The 27864-nt window shown below is 34.7% G+C and overlaps 1 protein-coding gene across 1 annotated transcript in view; it reads left to right on the forward strand.

Moving 5' to 3' along the window:
• Window positions 1–27864, forward strand: part of ALG13 (ALG13 UDP-N-acetylglucosaminyltransferase subunit) — a 61343-nt gene that overhangs the window by 9225 nt on the left and 24254 nt on the right. The window contains 17 exon segments of the mRNA XM_032475822.1: window positions 9594–9627; window positions 9630–9796; window positions 9798–9969; window positions 10534–10617; window positions 12691–12741; window positions 13496–13542; window positions 14948–15020; window positions 18752–18833; window positions 19035–19197; window positions 21508–21583; window positions 22585–22693; window positions 24101–24165; window positions 24500–24600; window positions 25632–25759; window positions 26506–26752; window positions 27188–27301; window positions 27493–27649. Coding sequence (XP_032331713.1) covers window positions 9594–9627; window positions 9630–9796; window positions 9798–9969; window positions 10534–10617; window positions 12691–12741; window positions 13496–13542; window positions 14948–15020; window positions 18752–18833; window positions 19035–19197; window positions 21508–21583; window positions 22585–22693; window positions 24101–24165; window positions 24500–24600; window positions 25632–25759; window positions 26506–26752; window positions 27188–27301; window positions 27493–27649 — 1870 coding nt within the window.

Below are 27864 nucleotides of genomic sequence, written 5' to 3' on the forward strand. Positions count from 1 at the left end.
TAAGAATCAGGTTTATTAAAAGCAGTAGCTATAGTGTTTTTCCAGGAAAGATTACATGGGGGAAAAGTTTAGGATAACCACCAAATGATGCAATTTAATTCTTTGTTAAATGGGTAATTCCTTGCATGAATATTGTAGCACAATCTTGTATAGTTCTTTCCAGTCTTTTAAGATTTTTGTAGGTGGCTAGATAAAAGATGGGCAAAAAAATCTAGCTAGCTTCAAACAGGAATGTAAAATATGTTTCTTGATGTTGATGTTCTTGAAAAATATTTTGAGGGACTTTTATACTATCATGTACCATCTATTTTGGTATTTCACTTCTAAATCTTTATTGTCTTCATGAATTTTTACTACATCTTGGTCAAAATTATTTATTATGATTGACATTCTATAATGATTTTATTTTCATGACTACTGTCTGCTCTCTAAGGCAGTAGTTCTTAAGCTTTTTTGGGTCATGGAACCTTTCAAAATATTTAAAACTATTGCTTCTCCCTCTACTCACACATAAACACATTTTGCAGTGAATTTCAGGGAATTTACAGGTACCTTGAGGCCACCCTCAGTTAAGAATCCCTAGATGGAAATCAGCTTCATTCCTTGGTCATTGTTCATTAATATTTTGGTAATAACTAGTAGACTCCTTTATAATTAAATCCCCTGATTAAATACATTTAAGTTTAATACTTTCCAGTTTTTATAATATAACCCAAATTATAAATTTTTCTCAAGTTTAAAACATGCCAAACAATACATCTTGAAACTAACCTTAATATTTTAACTCAGTATCTGTAACCCATAATGTCTTTTGTAGCACTGTTTCTAACTGATCAACTAAATGGTTTTCTTCATTCATAGTAATTATTTCAGGATATATTACTTTGGGCTGTTTGGTAAAGCAACAGTGTTGTAATTTACTCATTTATTGTCAAGTGTGCTTCTAAAGTATTTACTGAACTGATAGGCATTGTTCAAATGATGTCTATGAGAGGCCGTATATTGCATCTTTTTTACTGTTCATTTCCCCTTTTGTGCAGAACATAATGGTGGTTTCTCCATTACCAATATGAAGTGGGTGGATAATATATTCCCCAAATTTAGGGGAATATATTAAAAAATTCCTAAATTTTTGACTAAATAATTTCCTGGATCTCAGTTTTTCCATTTGTGAATTAGTAAAACTAATTTCCCTCGTAGTTGATTTCTAAGACATAAAAACAATTGTGTGGCATGTTTGAAAATAAAAAAATGTTGAAATAATACATTTCCTCTTGGTTAGAGTTTTTGTTTCAGCAGTAGGAACAGGCTTAGAGATATTTTCCTAGAATTCACAGTATATACCCCTAAATGATACAGAAAGCAAATATTTAAATTCAATATTCAGTCTTTGGCTGGGGTTACAGAGAAAATTAAAGTTTACTTAGGTTTAAGTGAATGGGTCTGTTCAGTGTGTCAAAACAAAAGAATGTTCTAGTCTTCTACCTTTCCTCAGTCCCCTGTCTGTGGACTGATTAGACACTACAAGTATCTTAACAACAACAAAAAACAACCTTAAGTATTTCTGTGTCAATGTATTTTTATACAAAGTACTATTTTCCTTTTTTAATAATGTTTACTAGAATACTATAGAATTCTATACTATAAGAATTCTTCAGGTGGAAGTAGGGAAGAGAAGTAAATGAAAGCAAGTGGCTCTTGATAATGTTTCTTCTGTTTTGTATATCTAAACAAGGATCACTACTTTGGGAAATCAGTTCTTTTTCTTGTCTTTATTGTCTCCTTCCTAAAACTTGACGAGGTTGAATAGGGACATATGGCGAAGTTGTGTTTTAGAGCCATTGTGTCTCCTTTCCTCATAAATACTGCTTTGCTAATTTTGTTTAAATGTTCACCATGAAGTGACAGGTTCTAGTTCTAGGGTGCTGTTAAAAATATGTTTTTAAAAGTTTATCATGTTTTTCAGTAATGAAAGACCTTAAAAAAGTTCTATAGAGTTGCAGAGCAATTTCTCTCAATTGGCCCCATGTTATTTGATACTAAAAAAATTGAAATAAATGATTTAGTATTAAGTTTTTTAAAAATACGAATTGCCTTTTCAGTAGGTTCTATCACAAGTTGTGATACACATGTGTTTATTATTTTTTCAGTTTTATTGAAATATAATTGACATGTAACATTGTTAAGGTGTATAACATAATGATTTGTATATGTAGGTAGTGAAAAGTGATTACCACAATAAGTTTAGTTAACATCCATCACCACAGATAGTTACAAACTTTGTTATCTTTAAAAATCTAGATCTGTTTATTGTATTTGGTAAGGTAAGATTTATCATTCATTTTCATGTGAGCCATTCAACCCCACAATTTGCCAGGACAATAGATTAATCCCCCTACAAGCTATTTTCATGGTTATTGTTGATCACAGATTTGACCATCTGGGAGGACAAATCTGTTATCCACAATTGAATCACAGAGAATCACAGTTCCTTAGACCTGAAAGAGAGCTTAGAGATCATGCAGCCAGCCCATCCATCTCCTTCATTTTACAGATAAGGAAACTATGTTGCAGAAAGATTAAAGTGGCATAACCAAGTTCATAATGTTCTTTTCATGGTACCATATTGTCTGTCAGAAATGAAAATAGTAACTCAAAAGCATCATTTTTTAACACCTTTATTGTGGAAAAGCATCATTTTTGTACATTTACAACTGTATACATTTGCAACTATACCCTTGTATGTCACAGATAATGTATGCTTTAAAAAAAATTCCAACCTCATTTAATTGGTTGAAACATGAAAGACTATCTTAGAATTAAAACGATTTAGTATTACGTATTGTACTACAAAGAATTTGCCTATTTCATCAGTGAAAGAAGAAACAGACAATTCTAACAGTTAAATCACATTTTCAAGTTGAAATACAATATAGAAAATAGTTATAAAATTAAAGCACATCAATTTTATGACATCAAATAATGTTAATTATTTTAAGTTATTTTAATTTTTTTCAATTTGTTTTATTCTGTACCCACAGTACAGTGCCTAAGAAGTCTTTAAGGCTATTTTTCTTTCCATTGTTTTCAGATGTCCAAGGGAGGAAATTCGTCAGGGTTGGGGAAAGCTCCTCTGGGGAGCTATATTTGAACTTTGGCTTGATTTCCAGTAGAATTTAGGTGAAATTGTTCTGGTTCTTAAACCTTTTTTTTTTTTTTTTTTTGACTAAAGAATAATTTCTTAGTGAACCACTTTATTTGGTAGGTAGCAGGTAACAGCACTCAATAATTAAGCACTTTCATGCTAAGTTCTTGACATGCAGTATCTTATGTAATAATTCCAACAGCCTTAGATTTAGGTCACAGAAAAATTCCTAGAGCAACATTTCTCAAACTTTGAAACAATTTGAAACCAGTAGCTATAGTGCATTAAAAAAAACTATTAGTAACTTGAATGCTAAAGTTACCTGCTTAACTTTGACTTGGCCTTTCCCAAACCTTTGTTCCCTTTATGGGAAAGGCCAGGTCAAAGTTAAACAGTTAATTTTAGCATTCCTTGGAGCCTTTAATATTGCTAATGGGCATTATGAACCTCAAATATAGTATTATAGTATGCAGCGTTTCCTGAAATTCTGGCCTTGAAACTCTCCTTAGGAATACTTATTTAATAACTTGTGGAACACATTGTTCTAGAGCACTGGTTCCCATAGTGTGGTCCTAGGCCAGCAGCGTCTGCATCACCTGGGAACTTGTTAAAAATGTAAATCCTAGGGACCCACCCCAGACCTGTTGAATCAGTTTCTGGGTGTGGAGCAGTATGTGTTTTTAAAGCCTTTCACTTGAGAACCACTGTTCTAGAGGTTTACAGGATTGGAGTAGTTTCCTGTGGAAGAATAGTCAGCTAATTGGGATTTCAAGTGCAATAGATATTTCAAAGGACAGTATTAAATACTGTGAAATTGCTTTCTATTATATACAAGATGAATTCTAGTATTATCCCATGGGTCTTTTTTAAAAAGCCCTATTGTACTAATTTGGAGAACATAACTTGTACTTAACCATCTCTGAGTCTTTGTTCATATCTTTTCTTCTTTGGTATGCAGTTCTTCATAAGAATTGTGCAAGAACCCAGTTCTAGTACTATTGTCAATTGAATATGAAAACTTGGACAAGTCTTATAATTATTTGAAACTCATTTCTTCATCTGTAAAGTAAGAGGTCCCTTTTAGCTGTAATATTCTACATATGATTTATTTTCCCAATTTATTGTATTAGTCTGTTTCTTGCTCACTTTATTGAATAATTTTTAATTTAAGTTTTATCATTTCTTAAGATAATACATGTAAATATATAAAATATTAACTACAAGGCTTATAACAAGAAACAGCAGTTCTATGTCCCATTCCTCCACCTCTGATCCTGCTTCCTGTAGGTGACAATACTACATTATTTTATGTTTTATAAGTAGTATGTTCTAACTTGTTTTTTATTTTTTGAATTTAAATACCATCTACGCACTTCCTACAGTGGAAGAGAGACTTTATCTCCCTCCCTTTCTTCCACAGTAGGAAGTCTTCAGATATTATTTAAAAACATGTAGTTTTTCAGTTCTGGTGAAATCTGCTTTCAGTGTTGACATTGTTATGATAACTTAAGTACAGTATTCACATATGTGCCATATAGTAACTGTTGATTGATTACATTTCCTTTCCTATAAAACTTTTCCTCATTTTTGTTTATTTTTTTTCATCAGTGTTCTATAGAACTATTCCCAAGCTCTCCAACAGAGGTGGACCTCTTTCCTAGTATGTTTAAACATGCTAGGTTATCTATGATTTTCATTATTATTTACTCTTTGAAATGTCTGTGCTAGCGTTCTCTTTCCTTTTATCTGAACTGGTTGTTCTCTATCAAGTCCTGCTTAAATGTCTGTCCTCCTGGGATTTCCCCTTCAATCTTATCTTAAAAATTTCTTTTGCTTCTCTCTAGTGTTGAATCTTCTGTTTCCAGGACTCTGTGCCCCACCTTTTCTGTGGTTTATCGTTTTTATTTTGGTTTCAGATATCCTCCACCAGCTTTCTGACAAAGTATGGTATATTGTTTTTAATCTTTCAAGTTTGAAAATTATACTCTCATCTGATTGATAGCTTGGTATAGAATTCAAGGCTGGAAATAATTTACCCTCAAATACTAAACTTCATTGTTTTCTAGCTTCTATTTCTTTTGAGTTTATTGCTGTTCATATGTGCGATCTTTTTTATGTGACCTGTTTTTCCTCTCAGAAAGCTTTAGAATCTTTTCTTTATTCCCTGACTTCAGAAATGTTATATGCATTGCTGATCATCTTTTTTGCTTTCATTGTTCTGGCTACTTCATGGACCCTTCCAGTCTAAATATAGACACTTATATCCTGTAGCACTAGAATTTTTGTTATCATCATCACCATCATTATTCCACTCTACTTTCTTAGTCTCATTTTGGTCCTCCTGTTGGTGAGATATTGGCTTTTCTGGATTGATCCTCTAATTTTCCTGATTTTTCTCTCCAGTCTTGTCCTGTGAGCTCCTCAATTGTAAATTCTGTTCTTTCTACTGTTTTTATTTTACTTATTTTAAAATTTAAACACAGCAAAATTAGCCTTTTTCTTGTACAGTTCTATAAATTTTGACAAATGCATAGTCATGTAACCACTACCACAGTCAAGAGACAGAACACTTCTACCACACCCATAAATCCTTTCCTACCATTCTTTTGTAGTCCTTCCCTGCAAATCTAACTACTGGCAGCAGCTGATCTGTTTTTCCTTCCTATAGTTTTGTCTTTTCCAGTTTGTCATATAAATGCATTCATACAATAGGTAGCCTTTTGAATCTGTCTTCTTTCACTTAGCACAATGCATTGTGATTCATACATGTTCTTGCATGTATCCATAACTCTTTATTATTATTTTTTATTGTTGATGAGTATTCTATTGTATGGATGTACCACAGTTTGTCCATTCATCTGTTGAAGGATGTTTGGATTTTGGGGAGAATCATGATTATGAATAAGGCTGCTGTAAATATCCATGTACAGGTTTTTGTGTGAACTTAAATTTTTATTTCTCTTGGATAGATAGCCAGAAGTGGGGTTGCTGGGTCATATGGCAACTCTGTGTTTAACTTTATAAGAATCTGCTATACTATTTTTTCCGGATTGGCTGTACTATTTTATATTCCTACTAGCAACATATGAGTGTTCCAGTTGTTCTGCATCCTTGTCAACACTTAGTTTTGTCACTTTAAAAAAGTTATTTTAGTCATTCTAAGATGTATGTAGTGGTATCTCATTAAAGATATACAAATGACCAATAGGCACATGAAGAGATGCTCAACATTATTAGCCATCAGGGAAATACAAAACAAAACCATAATGAGAGAACACTTCATACTCACTAGGATGGCTATAATCTGAGAGATGGACAGTAAGTGTTGATAGGGTGTGGAGAATTGGAAACCCTCATATACTACTGATGGGAATGAAAATGGTGCAGCTGCTGTGGAAAACAGTGACAGTTCCTCAGATGGTAGCAACTCCATTCCTAGGTACTACCCAAGAGAATAGAAATGTCTTAAAAAGTTGCATGTGAATGTTCATAACAGCATTAGTCATAATAGGCAAAAGTGGAAACAACCCAAATGTCTGTCAACTGATGAATGGATACATAAAACATACTTTATACAAAGAATTAAAATATTGATACATAGGTGCACCTTGAAAACATCGGGCTAAGTGAAAAGCCAGTTACACAGGACCATATATTGCATTATTCCATTTATTTGAAATGTCCAGAATAGGCAAATAATGTAGAGACAGAAAGTAAATTAGTGGTTGCCTGGAGTTGGTGGGGATAGGAAGATTAGAGGTTGATGGTTACGGGATGTGGGGTTTCATTTTCGGGTAGTAAGAATGTTCCAAAATTGATTGTGGTGATGAATATGTACAACTCTAAATATACTAAACCATTGAAATGACCTTTTAAGTGAGTGAATTGTATGGTATGCGAACTATATTTTAAAGTACTTTTAAAAAGACCAGTTTTAAGTGTACAAGTCAGTAATTTTTAGTAAATATGCAGAGTTGTGCAAACATCACCACAAAACAGTTTTAGAATATTTTTATCCACCAGAAAGATTCTTTGTGCCTGTTTGCAGTTAATACCTATTCCCGCCCCCAACCCCAGGCAACCACTAATCTGTTTTCTCTTATAGATTTGCTTTTTTGGTGTATTTCATATAGATGGAATCATGTCTTTTGGAATCATGCCCCCTTTGCATCTGGCATCTTTAGGATCCAGTTTATCCACATCCTTGCTAACACTTGTTATTGTCTATATTATTTATCATAGTCATCCTAGTGGGTGTGTAGTGATGTCTCATTGTGGATTTAATTTGCATTTTCCTAATGACTAATGATGTTAAACGTCTTCTTACATGCTTATTATCCTTTCCTCTGTCTTTGCCCATTTTTAAATTGTATTGTTGTTTTTTTTATTACTGACTTCTGAGTTCTTTTATATATTTTTAAATACAGAGTTTTTTGGGATCAGATATGTTACATAAATATATTCTCCCAGTCTGCGGCTTGTGTTTTCATTCTCTTAAGTGCCATTGGCAGAGCAAAAGTTTTAAATTTTGATAAAGTCCATTTAATCAATTTTTTATTATATCTAAGTTCTTTTTTCCTAAGTCAAGGTCTTGAAGGTTTTTTCCTATGCTTTCTTTTAAAAGCTTTGGTCTACATTTAGGTCATTGATTCATTTTGAGTTAATTGTTGTACAAGATGTGACGTATAGGTTGAGGATCATTTTTTTCTTTGCATATGGATGTCAAGTGTTCCAGCACCATTTGATAAAAGCACTGCCTTTTCTTTATTGAGCTGCTCTTGGACTCTTGTCAAAAATCAGTTGATCATATTTCTGTGCGTCTCCTTCTGTGTGTTTTCTCTGTGTGTTACTTTCCCTTTCTTCTCTTTCTCTGCCTTCCTGTCTAATTTTTCTTCTCTGTTTCCTGTTTTCTCCTATTTTCTGATTCTCTCTCCCTTCTCCCAGTTATCCATTCCTGTGTTCCCTTTCTCAAAATGAAATGTATGGATTAATATTAACTAAACTTTTATATATCTTAATTTTATTTTAAATAGCAATAAGTATGAAGAATTTATATTTTTTACAAGTAAAAAATGCCAATAATGAATTAACTTTTCCATTATAAGTCTTAATTTTTCTTACTGAATTTGTGGTCTTAAAGAAAGGTGGTGATCCCTTTTCCCAAACTGTTTCAGAACTTATACAAAAGAAATAACTTCCCCAGTGTTTTGATTTCTTTAAAAAAGAAATTAGTCAAGGTAATTTCAAATTGGCATGCTAAAGGAAGTCATGATTTTATTTTTCTACTTTGCTTTTATTTCATTCCTAAATTATAAAATTGATTCTTGATGCTTTTGCTATAGGGGGCAGTCATGATTACTACTGGATCCACAGATACCAGAAAAACAATTTTGAAAGAAGCTTAATTTTACAGCTTCTCCAAAGCCAGCTTTCGATCTGTTGAATTTTTTTAACACTTACAAAAAGTAAGAAATAAATTGGATTTTGTCATTTAAAAGTAACACTTGACAGTGAAATCAAACCATGCAAGTGACCAATCCAATCCTGTTTTTGAACCTTACAAAATAGTTGTGTTTACTTTGATTTTCTCAGAATTCAGAGTAGTTTTTCCAGAAGTGTCCCAATAATACATTGAAACCCACCTCTCATGTCCAACCCCTCTAGTGCTGTGCCACAGCATTTTAAATTTAGCTTGTTAGAAAGTTTGTGGCTAAGATACTCCTTTTGTTCTGCTTCAGTTTAAATTTTCAGTTTCCATTTTCAAAGAAACAAACTTTATGCAATTTTTGTTTTTGTTAATGCTGTACAGTAGTTTGGAGACATTACTGAGGAATTGTATCAGTGTTTACTAGCATAACTAAAGGATTTAATTTCTGTGATCTTAGCAGAGGGTTATTTTTATCTAAATGAGAAGATTACTTAAACCTCAGACCTGAAATATCCAGATAACTGCTTTGGCACTTTGCTTGAACTGTGACTTCTGCCCCTGTAGATCAAGGAAGTCCTCCTCCTCCCATTTTCTTTGGTTTTTTTTTTTAAGGTAGTCTTAATACAAAAGCTTACTTAAATCAGGTTCCATTTTTTCCCCCTCTCATCTCCATGAACCTATGAAGAGAGCAGGAAACTTGGCCAGAGAATGCTTGAAAATTCGAGCAGAGCTTTTAAAGCAATGTAATGTGGGCTGGCCTGTATCATACACACCTGAGCCTTATTGCAGTCCCTTTGCAATCTCTTGCAGCAGTTGCCTTGAGTTAAGCTGTAAACTCAGCTTCCTTTTGGTCCCAAAGCTCAGCTGCTTATGCATACTTCTCTCAACCTTGGGCTGGCTGGGTTAATCCCACCCTTCCCCAACAAGTTAGCTCTGCAAGTACCTTCTCCCTCCCATGTCTCCTTCTCAAGTCAAGTTCTTTATTCCTGGGAGCATCGGCTCTTCCTCTTCTTTTCACAGGGTCCTGACTTGTCCTGGAGAAGCCAGCCCTTTGCTTCTCCTGCTCCTGAGAAGTGCCAAGATTCTGCAGCGCTGACTCCAACTGCCTTCTCATGCCTAGACTTTGGGCTGCTTTCCGGATACCTGCATAAGCAAGCCCTGTCACTGCTACCCATTCTTACCTGCACCCTGCTTTTTCCTTCTTGCCACACTTGTGTTCCTTTCTCTCCCTCCCCACCTCTACCCGCTGTGCACAATGCATAAAGGATGGAAAAAGTACTGCGGCCAGAAGTCTCTGAATGAGACATCAATGGATGAATATTTAGGCAGCTTAGGGCTGTTTCGAAAGCTGACTGCCAAGGATGCCTCTTGCCTCTTTCGGGCTATTTCGGAGCAGGTAAAAGGAAAACAAATATATCTTTCCTATACTGAGTTTTCAGAGTTTGAGACTTGGCACAGTACTGTAGCTAGAAGACCTGTAGCCCACCAAAACAAAAAAAATTTCCCTTTTCTTTTCCCCGTTTAAAACATCTGGGTCTGTCGGCTACTTATGAGCTTGGTGTGTGCCTTTGCTGATTAGTACAAATATATTGCTGTGCCTTTGCTATCTTTTCTGTTTTCTAAATGCCACTTGGGAATGTAAGAGATAAAATAATGGGGTTAAAACTTTGAAATGTATCTTGATCCTTTATAAGCAGCCCCTGCCTCTAGATTTTATGCCTAGGAAAATTTATAGGCTGTTCCCATAAGTAGTAGAAAAGAGGGGCAGTACAGACTCATAACTCCACCATATCACTAAAGATGATAAAAACAGACTTTAGTAAGATCAGGTCTTAATTTCCCAATTATCTACATATGTTCTGAATAAGGGGGGACTTGAATGTCCAGTTCATAGTCTTAATTTAGAAGCTTCTATTTCAAATGACTGCTGACAGTGAGCTGGTCTTTCTCTTCTTTTTAGTTGTTTTGCAGCCAGGTCCATCACTTGGAAATCAGGAAGGCATGTGTCTCATATATGAGAGAAAATCAACAAACTTTTGAGTCTGTAAGTAGAATACATACCCAAGGGAGAGTTGTTCGTAGAGTATGTAGCAGGTAGGAAATGAATTTTGAGCGCCTACATGTGAATATTATATCATGCATTCTCCCCTCAGTAGCAAATGTTTAATTTTCAACTGACTTCCTCTTAGCTAGCATGCTTCTGGATCTCCTCCCAGAATTAGATTGTTTTGTACTCAAACTAAAAATTAAGAAACAGTTAATCTGTATCCTTCCCACTACTCTTTCCCTGGCTCAAAACCCCTAACACCCAAAATTTAGCTATGTTTTGACTGTTTTATATTATCCATATCACTGTTTTTGTAACATAGTAATCATAATACCTGAAAGGTTTGGCTACGTTAATATTTTTAAATGCATATTTAAAAATATGTACAAATGGGAACCCCCTCTGTTCTTTCTCAATTCTGTGCACAATGATCTTCAGCTAGTCAACTTGAAGAATCTTGTAAAACTGAACTGTAAGGAAGAATCTTGTAAAAACTGAACTGTAAGGAAACAAAGTAGTCCTACAGCTGTCTTCATGCTAAAAAACCTGGTAATTGGAGCTCTGCCACTAATGATTGACTTTTTAAAACAATTTCTAGAAGACATCTTAGTGTATGTTGAAGTATTTGAGTTCATGTTAACAAAAGGAGGTTTTTATCAAGGTCTAATTTGAAGTGTGCCCTTTCCTGTGGCGTGTGTGTGTGTGTGTGTGTGTGTGTGTGTTTAACACACCTAGCCCTTCTAGACCTATTTGTTCTCTTGTCTGTATTATAGGTATTTGCTTGCAGTTCGAGGTTTACTCTTAATTTTCTCAGCAGCTTTCAGTGAATTTTAAAACTATATGAAAGCTTCTTGATTTTAAAGCTTATTATCTTGAAGTTAATTAGTCTTCACCACACCTGGGGAAAGGATTATTTGTGAAATTACTTCAAATGCAAGACCATGGTGTAAAGCCATGCATCTCAAGTATTTTTGTGCATACAGATCACCTGGGGACATTGTTAAAAACCAAATTCGGATTCAGTAGATCTGAGCTGGAGCCCAGGATTTCTGCAGTTAAATTCCTGAGTGATGCTTGCTGTTGTTTGTGGACCACATTTTGAGTAATAGAGATATGTGTAAAATTTTAAAACCACATGGATGAATCTCAGATTAATTATGCAGAGTGAAAGAGGCCAGACCCTCCAAAAAAGTACATACTGTATGATTTCCTTTATATAAAACTCTGGAAAATACAAACCAATCTATAGTGACAGCAGATCAGTGGTTGCTTGGGGGTCAGTGCGCTTATAGAGGGACACAAGGAAACTTATGGGGGTGATATATTCACTGTCACAATTGTTGTGATGGTTTCATGGGTGCATAGATGTGTCAAAACTTACTTGATTGTGCCATTTAAATTTCAGTTTATGTCAATTGTACATCAGAAAAGTTTAAAAAAGGGATTGAGAAAATTTAAAAATTGATTTTTTTCAATCTAGTGATATGCATGCATGAAACTAGACATATATTCCCCAAGTTTAATTGTTTTTATTGAGGTATATTTTACATACAAAAAAATTCACCATTTTAAACTTAGCATTTAAGGTGTGGCTATAATATAGTTATGCAACTGCCACTGTGGTCAAGATACAAAGCATTTTCATCACCCCCAAAAGTTCCCTGTGCTTTTTTGAAACAAATGAAATTCCCTTTAAAATGCCTCAGTTTAACTTTGTAAATGCATGTCTGCTGTCAAATTTGATATCCCTATAATTATTGTGCTTGCTTGATTTATGAAAATTACTTAAGTTGGCATTTCAAAAGAAACTCAAAGGCATACTGTTTGATGAAATGCACTGGTATGTGGATAAGCCAGGACCAATTCTAAAATACTTTAATCGTCCAACTTTTCTCCACTAAAAACTTTTATGTATGTGCAAATCTTCTTGAGGTGCTGTGCAAAGTAGTAATTTAATACCATAATTGTTCAGCTGAACAAAAACACATTGGAGGATAATATTGCAGAGTATAATCAGATTTCAGTAATGCTATGTATTTGGTTTAAGTCAAGTTTGTTTTATTTTTGAAGTATGTGGAGGGATCTTTTGAGAAATACCTGGAACGGTTGGGAGACCCCAAGGTAAGATCAAATATGGGGTTTAATCTTTTCAGGGTATTTGAAATAGTAACCTAAGTATTCATTCAGGTGTGTCACTTTAGCTAGACCCAATTTATTTATTTTCTTAAATAGCCAGCTGTGTTGAATCAGATAGTTCTTGCGAAAGTTTAGAGGCTGGCAGCTGACCTGCTGTTCTGTGTTGAATATTGAGAATTGTGCTTTAACAATTTTATCATCAATAGATTAGTGAAATAGCATACACTGCTTGGGAACAGGACAAGCCTAAGCCTTTTCACTTTAATGGGGGAGGGAGTAGTAATTAATGTTACTAAGAAATTATTTTTTTAATCAAACAATTTCCCTGATTCATAGTTATCCATTTATGTGGGAATAAGATCCATAAACTTACTCAATTAAAAATAATTTTATGTGATTAAATTAATCCCACAGTTCTGGACTTAACACACGAAATATTCTGCTAACTTCGTGTCCTTACACTAATTAGATTTTTATTGTGCCTTTTAAATCTCCCATATTATTGTCCTTGTTACTTAATAGGTAAATAAGAAGGTCTTTAGGTCCATTTTTTTCAGAATAAGTTTATGTTACTAAGTAACTGTCACAGTATCCCAAGCCTCAAAGCGAATTTAAATGTTTTCTACAGATTCATTTAAAACAGTCCTAAGGATCTAAAAAAAGTTATTGAACTTGCAGAAACTTCTGCCTCTTAACCACAGAATGTTTTTAAAAACTTGTATGTACTATTTATGTTTAGGAAAGTGCTGGCCAGCTGGAAATAAGAGCTCTTTCTCTAATTTATAAGTAAGTGGAATCTTTTCTTTTTTTTAAGAAAGTGTGTATGTGTGTAAAGTTTCTAATAGTCCTCTTAGGACTGGGAATATTTGAGATTTGATGTATTGGTATGTAAAATGAAGAGCTCATATGGCATAATTTGGGGGTGGAGAATGTCTACATTTTTGTCCATTTGAATGGAAGAATAAAGGACTTTACTGCTAGTATTATTTCTGTAGAAAATCAGAATATTTATGTTAGAATTTTTGTATGTTTAACTGTGCCTTTTGTGCATGCATGCTAAGTAGGGCAGTATCACTTCCAAGAGGGTAGAAATTGGTTCCTGAGGACAGAAAAATATTAGCCATTACATTGGTTTATGGTCCTTCAAAGGGTCACAGTACATAAACATATACAGTATATCTGTAGTATTAAAATTTCATAGGGAAATTAAGAAAAATCTTTTTTAAAGGCTTTTTTTGGAGGCAGTAATCGGAAAAAAATTGAGAAACACTGCTCTATTGCTTTGGAAGTTTTGGCTTGATCTTTAAAACTGCAAAAGTGGCATTTCTGAAAGCTGTAGGGTTTTGAAAAATAGCTATATAATATATACAGGTTGGAGGCTAGGAGGAATCTTGTTCATTTAAGGAGTTGGATCTGTGTAAGATTCCTTCACAATTCTTAGGATGGTGAGATGGCATATACCTTGATAAGAGTCAGAACTCTCTTGTATGGGGACATGTTCAAATTAGTGTTTTGCAGTCTGCTCATTTCTCACTATATCCAGCATGAAGTAATATAGAAGAGTCATCGAGTAGGCAGCTAATCAGTTGTTGCTTTTAAATCAGGGGCCAGTTTTTCAATTAGCCTGCTTTCTGTTTTTGATGGCTCTCGGCTAAAAATGCTTTTTAAAAGTTTTTAAATGGTTAATAAATCAAAAGAAGAGTAATATTTTGTGGCATGTGAAAATTATATAAAAATAAAATTTCAAAGTCCATAAATAAAGCTTTTTTGGAACATAGTCATGTGCATTTGTTTATGCTTTGTCCATGGCTGCTTTCAGGCTACAAAGCCAAAGCTGAGTAAACCATATGGCCTGCAAAAGCTGAAATGTTTATTATCTGGTCTTTTACCCAGAAAAATTTGCCAACTCCTGCTTTAAATAAATGGAAGCTTTCAAAACTCACAAACATACATATGATTGGCAATGTCTTCTTCACTCCTCCTCCCCCCAAATTAAGATACATTTAAAAAATGCATAGGACTTTAAGGGCAGTTAGCTGTCTATGTTGAATTGATATTTATCTTCTTAAACATTTGGGTTATTTTATATGAATAAGGTAGGCAGTTTAAAAACAAATATTTGTTCTTATAACTATTTCTTGCATATACAAAATTACCTCATCTCATCCACCTTTGTTTTATACCTATGTAGTCGTGATTTCATTCTTTATCGCTATCCTGGAAAGCCTCCAACTTACATCACAGATAATGGCTATGAAGACAAGGTAAGACGATAACTGAATGTTTACTAAAATAAAAAATTGAATAATGCTGCTGGCTTACCAGGATGTTAAAAAATCATCCTTTTTTACCTAATTAATGAAAAAATTAAGTACAGTCTAAATGCCTAGCTTCTCTACCACCAGGCTTTTCATCTCCAGTTAGTCAGCCTCAGTATTGTTAGCTATCCTTCTGAACAAACCTGATCTTGTCACTTCTCTGTAATAGAAAAAAACCACCCAAAACCCTAAGTGGCTCCTCATTGACTAGAAGATTAGGGCCAGACCTTTCCAGCTTCATTGTCCTTCAGCCTTAGTATATTATGCTTCCAGATAGTCTGACTTTCATACTTTCTTTTCCTTTGTATTTCAAATGTCATTTCCTTTGAAACTTTACTAACTCTCCTGGAGGTCTTTCCTCCCTTTGTGTTCCCCTAGCATCACCCAAGTAATTATAGTGTTTATCACCTTATATTTGTTTTCATGTCTATTTCACTCATTAGTCTGAAAGTTTCTTAAGTGCAGGAACAGTGTGCTACTACTGCCTAGTAAGGTGCTTGGAAAATATTAGGAGATTGTTTTGTTGATTGAGAACTGTTAGCAGATAAACAAATTGTTCTTCACCATACAGTTTTATTTTTCCAATTTGCTTTTTTTTCTTGAAAAATTTTTTTTAAAGTTTTTTTGAAAAATTTTTTTTAAAGTTTTTTTAAAAAATTTTTTTGGGGGGCGGTCATTAGGTCTATTTATTTATTACTAGTTTTTTTTTTTTTTTGGCAGAGGTACTGGGAATCAAACCCAAGAGCTCATGCATGTTAAGCATGCGCTCTACCATTTGAGCTATACCTTCCCCCCAACCACCATACAGTTTTTCTTCCGGAAAGTTTTTAAAGAAAGCCTATCCTGGTGATTTGATTAGTGAATATAGACTACACAATACTGGAGTTTTGTTGTGTTTCCATTCATCAGTCCATTTTAATTTTTGATGTATTTCAAGGCAAATTCAGACATTAGTATAATTCCCCCTAAACACTCATTCAAAGTTTTTAAACAAAGATATGACATAATCAGAATTGTTTGAGGAAAAGGTGTGTTAGCTATTGTATTTTAACAATTGTATATAGCATTGTCTGAGATGGGATTTAGACATTTAGATCTTTACCAGGACCCTTTAAACCTACTGTTGAGGTTTTTTTTCTCCAACATTTTATTCTGATAATTTTCATATAGAGAGACGTTATAAGACTTCTATAGTGAACATCCATATACCCACCACCTAGTTTCTATAATTATACAGCTTCATTTTCAAATGAGTCTTGTATATCTTACAGAGATATTACTGAGGTAATTAAGGGAAAAACATCACCCATTGGGATAAGAATACAAAAATGTAAGACCTTTTGAGTGTGTGCAGCCATGAGAATATCATGTATAAGTCATAATACTTATCAGCAGTTGGGTATTTGCATTGCATAGGATACTGTATATATGTCTGATTTGGGAATGTATGAAGTGAATATGTTTGTTTAAACTGAAATTTAAGTATGGAAGAGCCAGGTGGCAGCAGGGTACTTTTGTTGTGTGACATCTTGCTTTGCCTAAAACTTAGTTGTATCGGTTCAGGCTTCTAAGATTTATATTTGAATTGTTTTGAGTTTTCAAAAATGAGTTTATTAAAAGCAGTGAACATTATTAAGGAGCCTTCCATAAAATATATTTTAGAGCAGATTTTCAAAGAAATAAATGCCTAATGTTCGCCTTGGTATCTTTTACTTCTTTAGCTAACTTAACTCTGCATTTTACATAGTTAGCCAGTGTCAAAGTGAATGCAGCTGGAAGCTTGCCATCTTCACTTAGCCCGTTTACTCTATCTAGAAAGAATAGAAATATATAATTACATTGGAAACAAAATAAAACTTCTATCTGGAAATGTATAGTGAAAATCCAAGTTTCCATTCATGCTCTTCAATCTCTTGTGCTTCAGAGTAAGAACTATTAAGTTTAGGTGGGTATCCCATATCACTCTCTTTGCATTTATTTATTTATTTATTTATTTATTTATTTATTTATTTATTTATTTATAATGGAGATGGGCTCATACTTAACATTGTTACTTGTTCTTCTCAAATACTGATCCTCATCAGTAATACAGATCTGCCTCATTTTTTCATTAGTTTACTACTTTACACCTGCCTGCCCCAAGACATACCACCCACAAGTATGTATGAGAGAATTATTATTTTATGTTGAGACACCACCAGGAACACAAAAGCCATCATGACTATTTTTGCCTCTTCCAATCAAAACAGAACTTCTTGCCACTTAAATAGAGAAATTGTATGCTCATTTTTGTTTTCTTTCCTGCTTATTTAGTCATCAGTTCTGGTTAACTGTGTTCTTTTCACTACTCCTTAACAACTGCCTCTGGTTATTAACCTTTCTTAGTTGGAGTTTCCAGTTCTTCTAGTCCAAGGCACAAAGGGCTTCTCTGCTCAAAATCTGCTCACTGTTCTTTTAGATTAATAAACTCCTCTTCAATGCAAATACCCCTTGGGATGGGTAAAACTTTGCAACTTAAACTTTATTGTGAGCTACTTTAGCTTGACACTTGCCTTCAGTACCTTGAAATGGATTATACTGATAGAATTGGAATTGTGATTTCAAAAAAAAAAAAAAAAGACTAGGAAAGAGTAATAGACCTGGGATCAGAGAACTTGTTTATTGAGATAAGTTAGCCCAGAGTAGTGTAGGAAAGTAGAAAAAAGAGAGTGCTTAGGATAATTTTCTGCTAAGGAACCTTGGTAACATCCTCTTACAGATCACAGAGAATTGTCTTTGGTACCTCAGGTTGCTGATATCAGAGACGGCTCCAAGATGAAATAGACTTAATCACTAGAGATGACATCCCTTACACAAGACATAGGTTTTTGAACAAAAATTCAAAAACATTTTGGAGCAATTATGTAAACAAATTTCATCACATGGAGCCAGGAAACATTTTTACTGAAATAATTTGGTTAGTAAGCCTGGCCTTTGAATTGTTACTTGAAAAAACTAGAGATTGAAGGAATCAGTTAAGAAATAAACTCATTTTGTAGCCATCTCAGTGCATTAATTCATTAAGAAGTCTCTTTAGCAGTATTGCTTCTATATAGCATATTGATACATTGCTATTCAATACAATAGATGACATTTTGAATAAATTGAATGAAATCCCTCCCCCCATAGTCTAAGTTTGGGGGTTGGGTGTTGGACGTATTTTCTCCATTTTCAGAAATTAAGCTGGGTCTTTTGACTTCTGTTAAGGCTTTCTATTATATTCACTCTCTCAGTTTGTAAAAGTTTCCATCTTTTGCAAATTCATAAATCAGTACTTGTTTGGAATATTAACAGGAATGTGACTAAAGCTCACAGTGTTGCCTTAATAGTGATTTTAATCTTGACATTTAAAAGTCACTTTTAAGAAAATCTCTTTATGAAATATAGCTTGCATTTATCTATATTTAGATTTTAAAAATCACTTTTCCCCAACTTTACTGAGATATAATTGACAAATGCTGAGTGGAGTAAGTCGAACAGAAAAAGACAAATACTGTAATGTCACTTATGTTTGGAATTTAAAAATCACTTTTTTAAGAAAGCATTTAGTTTACAAGTTTCTGATTAGCAACTTAATTTCAAGTATTTCATTGTAGTGAGACATTCACTTAATTGTTCTGTGTTTTTCTTTTCTTCAGATTCTACTCTGCTATTCAAGTAATGGTCATTATGATTCAGTGTACTCAAAACAATTTCAGTCAAGTGCAGCTATTTGTCAGGGTATGTGAAGGTTTTATAAATGTTTTGAGCGTGCTTTTAGATGATTTGTTGCCAGTCTTTAAATTGAGGGACCCGCCATGAATAGCTCTCTTAAAACTTTGCTGGTATGTATTGAATTTGTTTACTGGGTTATGGCTATTTTCACATTGTTATAAAAACTCTTATTTTGACAATTGGAGTTTTGGCCATTTTTTCCTTTAGCTGTATTGTATGAAATTCTCTATAAAGATGTGTTTGTTGTGGATGAAGAAGAGTTGAAGACCGCAGTTGAATTGTTTCGAAGTGGTTCCAAGAAGAATAGGAACAATGCTGTGACTGGCAGTGAGGATGTCCATATTGACTACAGGAGTTCAACTCCGAATAGGTAATAAAGGGAAAAGGGACGTCAACTACAAGATCATCGTGTTTTTGTGCATCATTTGAAAGTGGAAGGGACTGGCAAGCTTATGACTTAGACTATTTATATATAGTCAGCCCTTGGCATTCACGGAGAATTGATTCCAGGACTCTTGCAAACACCAAAATCCTCAATGTTCAAGTCCTTTATATAAAATAATGCAGTATATGCAGTCTGTCCTCTTCATATGGGTTCTGCATCCACGTATTCAACCAGTTCCAATCATGATTGGTTGAATCTATGGATGTGGAACCTACTAAAATGAAGGGGCCAACTGTATATACACTCACATGTATGTATGTATGTGTGTGTGTGTGTGTGTGTATGTATGTATAGGGATATACATTTTTTAAAGGGGGAAGAGAAGTTTTACCAAAAAGATATGTTACATTGTGAAATACTCAGGCTTTGGGGATTCAGTCCAAGTCAAAACCAATTTAAACAAATGTTTCTTTTTCTCCTACTGATCTATCTTCTGTCACTTTTTTTTATTAGTTCAGCCACAAGAACTTAAGAGGGGTAGAGGGGGAGTTTCCCCCTGCTGACACACATCTCAAGTCAGACTCCAAAATTAGTTTTTTAATTGCTAGAAGAGACTTTAGAACTATCTAATCCATGATTCTCAAACTTACATATGAATTACTCAGGGTACTTGTTAGAAAGGCAGATTTTGGGGCTTCCTTTAAAAAAATTGGAGGTCAGAGTGGGGCCAGGAATCTACTTTTCAAACAAATACACCCAAGTATACTGATACAGGTAGGCCATGGACCACACTTTAAGAACAAAACTGATCCTAAACCAGCACTATCATTTTATAGATGGTAACTGAGGTTCAGAGTGGTTGCTTGACACATACATCCAGCTAGTAGGAAAAAATCTCTCAGGCTAAAGGAGAGTTTTAGGAACTTTTGAGTGTCTGCCTTTTGTGCTTTTTAGGAGTGTACGTTGTGGCCTCTGAGGAAGCAGCTATTATTGAACAGATTTAGTCAGAAACTTTGCAGTTGAGAAAATAAAGTAGGTGTTGTATTTCTTCCTGATTCTTAGTTCTGTCTGGAAATTCAGATAGGCTTTGTGCTAATCAGGTGTTACCTTGTCTTTTGTCTTGCAGTTCTATTTCTTGGATATTTAATGCTTGCATTAAAGAATTTTTTTTGATAAGGAGAGTTTTTTAAAAAGCTTACAGTTGGTCCTCCCATTCTGGATGTGGAATTTGTGAATGTGGAAGGCTGACCATAATGGGCTTGAGAATCTGATTTGGTATCTGCCAGGGGTCCTAGACCCAACTCCCTGTGGATACCAAGGGATGACTGTACTGGGGAATGCAGCGGGTGGCAACCATATATCAAGGTAGAATTTGCTTCATTCTTCACTGCTTATCTGTCTTAAGAACTTGAGGCTGTAGTGGGGTTTGGGTTTAGCTCTGTGGTACAGTGCATGCTTAGTATGCACATCCTGGATTCAATCCCCAGTACCTCTATTTAAATAAATAAATAAAAAGAAGTTAATGCAAAAAAAAAAAAAAAAGAAAAGAATTTGAGGCTTAACTAGAGTAATAGGAAGCAAGGTTTATTAGTTATCTTTTGCTGCATAACAATATTTCCACAAACTTGACAGCTTAAAACAACACTCTTATCTCATAATTTATATGGGTTAGGAATCTGAGCACAGCTTCGCTGGGTCTTATGCTTAGGACCTCACAAGAATGTAATGAGAGTTTTGGCCAAGATTGAGTTCTCATCTGGAATTTTGACAGGGGAAGGATCCACTTCCCCACTCACGTGGTTCTTGGTAGTATTCAATTCCTTGCAGCTGAAGGACTGAGAATTTCAGACTTTTCCTGGCTATCAGCCAGAGGTAACCCTTTGGCCATGTTCACCAACCCCATGTGGCATGGCACATGGGGTTGGTGAACATGGCTGCTTGCTTCCTAATAGTCAGCAAGAGAGAGATCAGCAAGACAGACCCTATATTATATAATGTGGTAATATACATCTTGTCTATTGGTTAGAAGCAAACTTAAGGAGAGGGGACTCATACAAGAGTGTGACCACCACAAGGTGGGGCTCATAAGGACCATCTTAAAGTTGTGTCCCCACGGGAGGTATGTGTAGCACATATTTATAAAAAGGAAACATAAATGTAAATTTTGGGATGAAAAAGTATTTGCTTCATTTTTAGAGCTGAGCTACTTTGCCACTAGATGGTGGTATGGTCATTAAGACTTTCCTTAGCTGGTACATTTATATAAAGCTCTTTGTTCTAAATCTTTTCAATTAGGACCGAAGAGTGGGGTGCCTGCTGCAATGCTGAAAATATACCAGAAGGGTACAATCAAGGAACAGAAGAAGCAAAGGTTTGAGATTTTCTAGGGCAAAGAATTTTCATAATCTTGGCTTACAGCATCATAACTTAAACTAGTTAAGGTCAGATGGTCCATTTTAGTTATATGGAGTTGGTGGGGAAATGATGTTTTCCTTTGTGAAAGTCTTGGTCTGAAAATGTAAAATGTGGGCTTAATGTTCTCTGAATTTTTATTCTTATGAAATTGTAAATTTTTTTCAAAGTGAACTTTGAACACCTGAGAAATTTCAGAAGCTATTGTTTTCAAGTTAAAGTAATATTACAAATCCTAGAGATATTTAGTTTGTAATTGGTCTTCTGATGCTAAGGCTTCTTGTTACTAAAGAGTATAATGCTTATCCCTATTCTACTCAAAGAAAATAGGTAATAATCCTGGTTGGAGAAACAGTAGGAATTTTACCATCTGTATAGGCCTAAAATCAAGCAGGCGTTGAATTTGAGACTAGCTAATTAGGGCAAATACTACGAGAACAATCTCTGTATATGCCCCAAATGCTAGTGATTTGGGATCAGTATGGACTATCATGAAATTCTAAGAAAGCAAAAGAAAAAGGTAATTCTTTTGGAAATTGTAACAGATTTTGACCAAAATGAAGTAAACTTTTGATATTTTTCCAGATGACTTTAGGGTACAGAAACACTTGAACCTCTGTAGGCATATCAAGATGAGACTTGCTCAATAGCCCTGGCTGAATCTTTAATCCTGATCTGTGTTGCATTGATTTATATGAGTTATTGGCTGCTTTAGACAGTATTTCCCTTCTGCCATCTAAAACCTTTTAGACTGTTGTATATTGTTTCTTTAGACTCCTGATTTTTAATATATACAGTAAAATTTATTGTGGCATTTATTTCTTGTTTTAATAAAGAAGGAAAGGCATATATGTACATAGTTTTAAAAAAGGAAAAAAAGAACCTTAATTCTTCCTTCGTCTTAGAAGGAAGACTTAAGCTAAGGATGGTGAGTTTGTAGCATGATTATTTTTGTTTTAGTCTCCAGAAAATCCATCAAAGATGCTCTTCCCCTATAAGGTGCTCAAAGCCCTGGATCCAGAAATCTATCGTAATGTAGAATTTGATGTTTGGTTGGACAGCAGAAAAGGTAATGAAATATTAACAGGATATTTTTGAATCCTGACAGATCCAGGAGAATAATTTTGTAAATTTCTAAAAATAAGAGATGTTTTCAAAGTACTGTTAATAATAAACATTTTTACATGTTTATGTGGTACTTTTTAGCCTGCTCAATACATGATTTAAATCCAAAGGAGGAAACTAATAGGTTTAGAAGTGGGGAGGGATCTTTCAGAGTCTGATGTTCATTTGGGACTTCAACTTGGCAAAGACTGTGTAGAGATAACTTTTAGATAACTTTGAGTACCAGAAACTTGTAAATGGAAATAAGTTCATCTTAAATTCAATGTGTTAACTGCACTCATTGATAAATGAATAGGTCAGGTATTGGCAAACTATGTATGACCTGTGAATCAAATCTGACTTGCCACCTGTATGGTCCATGAGTTAAGAATGGTTTTTGTATTTTTAAATGGCAGGAAAAAAATGAAAAGAACTGTATATTGTAACAAATGAAAATTATATAAAATTCAATTTTCAGTGTCCATAAAGTTTTACTACAGAGTTGAATAGTTACAACAGAGTCTGTATGTCCCACAAAGTTTAAAATATTTACTGTCTGGCTCTTTACAGAGAAAGTTTGCCAACCCTTGAGATAGGTAATTGTTTCTCCTTATAAGATAACTAAGTTGATCAAATTAGGTCTTAAAGTTCTGTCTTCAAAGTAGGCTTTATTGAATGTTCCATACTCAATTCCTTGAACCTTGGTAAACATAGGTATAATTAACAATCTAGAATGAGGTTAATATCTTGTAGAACACAGTAATTTATTAAAAACACAGTTGACCTTTGAACAACATGAGGGTTAGGTCCACTGACCCTCCAAGCAGTCGAAAATCCCAGTATAATTTGTAGTCAGCCCATGGTATTTATAGTTCCTCTGTATCTGCAGTTCCACATCATCAGATTCAACAAACCTCGGATCTTATAGTGCTGTAGTATCTACTATTGAAAAAAATCTACATGAGTGGATCCATGCAGTTCAAACCTGTGTTGTTCAGTGATCAACTATAGTAGGCTGCTTTGAAAAAGCTGCATAGTGCTTCTTTTTTTTTCCTTTTTTAAAAAAATTGAGGTGTGTTACTTTCAAATTGTACCTTATTGGTATTTGACTAACTCTAAGATTACAACCTCCAATTTCCATCTATTTTTGTCTTATAGCACAAAACTATTCTAGCAGGTCTTCTTAAATTAACCATAGAAGTAACCTATCAAGAGTGATAGACTGACCTGTTAGGACATTTCCCCCCCAGATTTTAGCTTATAGTGGTAGCATTGTCAAGAACACTGGTAAAAATAAATTAGAAAATTAAATGATGTAAAACAGGAAAAGAACTAGTTCAGTTGAACTTGAATCTTCATTTTCTTTTAATAGAACTTCAAAAATCTAATTATATGGAGTATGCTGGAAGACAGTACTATTTGGGAGACAAGTGTCAGGTTAGTTCCTTCTTTAAAGAATCAGTCATTTTTTTTCTGAGATTGTGGTTTTAGTCATTAATATGAGTTCAACAAAACTAATTTACAGAATACTGGGATTTTTAAAAATGTTTGTGTTGGATTTTAATTATATATAAACTTGTGAATAGATGTAAAGCTCTTTCAGCATGTGCTGCCTCTATTGAACCAGATTGGCAGTATTGATTATCAACTGCTTTAATAAGTAGATGCTGGACTCCATTTGGGGAGAAGTGGTATTTTTGTTTGGCAGAAGCCAGATCTGCCAATAGATGTGAGACTAGATGTATTCTTACTGTCCATTTCCCTCTTTCAGGTTCGCTTGGAATCAGGTGGAAGATATTATAATGCTCACATTCAGGAAGTTGGAAATGAGAACAATTCGGTAACAGTTTTCATTGAAGAATTGGCAGAAAAGTAAGAATATAATAATTTGTTGAATTACAAAAGTATTTGGCTCTTGGTGCCTTTTTGTAGTATTAAATTGAGAATTACCAGGATGCTAGTAAGAGAACCAAAGTTATATCTGGTACTGACCTAAGATGACTTATTTTGAATTGTAAAAGCATGTGCTGAAGTATGAAATCTCGGTATACCTATGTATAAGTTTCCAAATCCTAGGTGCTAGCCAGCATATTAGAATTATTAAGTACAACAGAATTATGATACAAAACTATTTATAATAGTTGGAAAGCTGATTTTCTAAGTGAACCTCTACCAATATCAAGATAGGCTAGTCCAGTCATTCTCAAACTTTAACATATCCTGGAGTTACCTGGAGAGCTCATTAAAATACAGATTGATGAGCTCCATCTCCAAAGTTTGATTGAGTAAGTTTGTGGTGGTGCCCAAGAATTTGAACTTCATAAGTTTCCAGGTGATACTAATGCTGTTGGTCTACTTTGAGAACCATTAAAGTAGGTTATGCTGCCCTAACAACCAAAAAATTCTCAGCAGCTTGAAACAAAGTTCATTTCTTGCTCATTTAGCATGTCCATAGTGGGTCGGCAAAGGGGACCCAGGCTGACAAAGGCTCTATCTAGACATATGCTGCCATGATCATAGAAAGGGAAAAAAATGAGAACATGACAAACCATATGCTGGTTCTTAAAGCATCTGCTCACATTTTATTGGCCAAAGTAAGTTACATAACTAAGCCTAAAGTCAATGGGATGAGAAGATATAATCCTGCTCCAAGGAGAGGCAACAAATATTTGTAAACTAGTTTACTACAATCTCATCCTGAACATATGTGCTACAAACAGCTGTGAAATTGTAGTAACTACTCTTAGGTTTTCTAACCCAAAAAGAAAACCTCAATGGGGAAGCTAGTGTCAACCAGTTTTAGTAGAATATACTTGAAAATGAAGCAGGAGGAGTTGGGTATCTGTATCGAATGAAACTTGTATGTGTTGCAGTGGCTTTATGATGGTATCTTTAATTTTAAGGCATGTTGTTCCACTGGCTAACTTAAAACCAGTTACCCAAGTGACACCTGTTCCTGCCTGGAATGCTATGCCCAATAGGAAAGGAAGAGGTTATCAGAAAATTTCCGGGGGCTATGTCCCAGAAATAGGTTTGTATGCTGGTTTTTATTATTTTCCCCTTCTTGTGTTTACCTACATTGTACTTTTTTTAAAGGTGTAAGTCTTGCTTTAGGGGTAGAGTTTCTCAGCTTTGGCACTACTGACATTTTGGGATGGATAATACTTTGTTGTGGGGTGCTATCCTGTGCGTTGTAGGATGCTTAGCAGCATCCTTGGCTTCTATCTACTAGATGCCAGTACCATCCTTCCCCAAGTTATGACAACCAGAAATGTCTCCAGATAATGCCAAATGTGCCCCAAAGGAGGGGAGGAAAAAATTGTCCTGGCTGAGAATTACTGTTTAGGGGACTTTGTATAAAGTTAAGTTGGAGTGGACTTTAAACTTTAAAACTTGAAGGGAAAAGATTTCTCAAAGAACTAGGAAAACACCTCATAGACACAATGAGATATTGAGATATTGGAAGAGATATTAATGGGCATAATTTCTTGGATAATAGTAACATAGGTGAGTGACTGTATGTTTTGATGACCAAAGCTGCCTATTCTAAAGGTAGTGCTGACTTGTCCATTGATACAGAAGTTACTTGCTCATTAGGCCCTTCCAAATGGAAGATCTAGTACATCCTTTGAAAGTATGGAAATTCCTTCCCTGTATTCATTTGGTTTGTCGTAAGAAAACATCTGAGAGTTTTAGATATTTGTGGGAGTGCTGTGGGAGACACTGGGTTTTTTGCTTTGGTTATGAAGCTCATTTACTTGCTTCTTTGTTTGAAAGCTATGTCGGAGATGGACATGAAGCAACGGAAGAAGATGTTCAAGAAAGTTAGAGGGAAAGAGGTTTATATGACTATGGCTTACAGCAGGGGAGACCCCCTCCTCCCGCCCAGGCTTCAGCATAGTATGCATTATGGGCATGACCCTCCAATGCACTACTCACAGACAGCGGGCAGTGTTTTGTCTAATGAACATTTTCATCCTCAACATTCATCTCAGAGACAAGGTCGGGGATATGGGATGCCCAGGTAGGTCTTAACTGACTGAATATAGTGTACATCTCTGTTGAGAGATTGGAAATAATTCCTGGGCAGAATTATGGTAGAATTTAGAAATATTTTAATAGTCTATATTTCTTTTATAATCTCTGCCTAAAGCGAGCATAAAGGATGGAACTGATGTATACTTAAATTCTTGTCAAATTTATTGAAGATTTATAGTCTCACAGTCTAGGGAAATATTGAACAGTTGAAGAGATGCTATAAGATAGAATGTCAGCAAGCTGAGTGCCATGTATATGGCACTGTATCCTTTAAGAATGGATAGGCCTAATGTCAGTAGTGAGGATAGAAGAGCTCTCTATTTGGTCATTTTTAGAAAGTTAATTCTATTTAGCTACTAAGACTGACTACTGAAGCACTAGTGAGTAAAGAGTTCTGGTTTTTTTCCCCCTTTATTCTTAGGGATGCATCTCGCTTTATAAACAGGCACAACATGGTGGGCGCTAAAGTTGGTTTTTACCCTGGGCCAGGTAAAAGGTGCTGCCAGAGCTATGATAACTTCTCCTATAGATCTCGGTAAGTGAACTTTAAGTGTTGGAAGTTAGAGAAAATGTGTAAGTGTGGCTTTATTGCTGTGCATCAAATATATGGACTAAATTTTTTAAAAGTGTCAACATTGAGATGTTTGAACTGTTATTTAGAAATTAGAAACAGTTTACTACCATATTTTATCTTCTTCCCCCTTCTCATTCCCCAAACTACTTAAGTTCCTTTAGACGTAGTCACCGCCAGATGCATTGTATGAATAAGGAGTGCCAGTATAGCTTTGCTCCAGAGAGTGGACAGATGCCCAGGGGCTTGGAAGAAACTATTACCTTTTATGAAGTTGAAGAAGGGGATGAGACTGCTTACCCAGCTTTGCCTGTAAGTAGGTCAAAGTTTTACTCAAAAAGCTGTTTACTTTTCTCTTTCATTTTATTTTTTTAAGTAAAGGCAATGTAGATAAATTTGAACTTTTTAACAAACAGTCAAAAAAAAGCCCTTCCTGGAAAATGTAAGTTTTCACCTTAAAGCTTCTAAAAATTGGAGAATAGAACTTTTTTTTTTAAGCTATTCTTAGAGAAGAGGGGTAGAAGTGG

The sequence above is a fragment of the Camelus ferus genome, chromosome X, assembly GCF_009834535.1.
Source record: "Camelus ferus isolate YT-003-E chromosome X, BCGSAC_Cfer_1.0, whole genome shotgun sequence".
NCBI classification, from domain to species: domain Eukaryota; kingdom Metazoa; phylum Chordata; class Mammalia; order Artiodactyla; family Camelidae; genus Camelus; species Camelus ferus.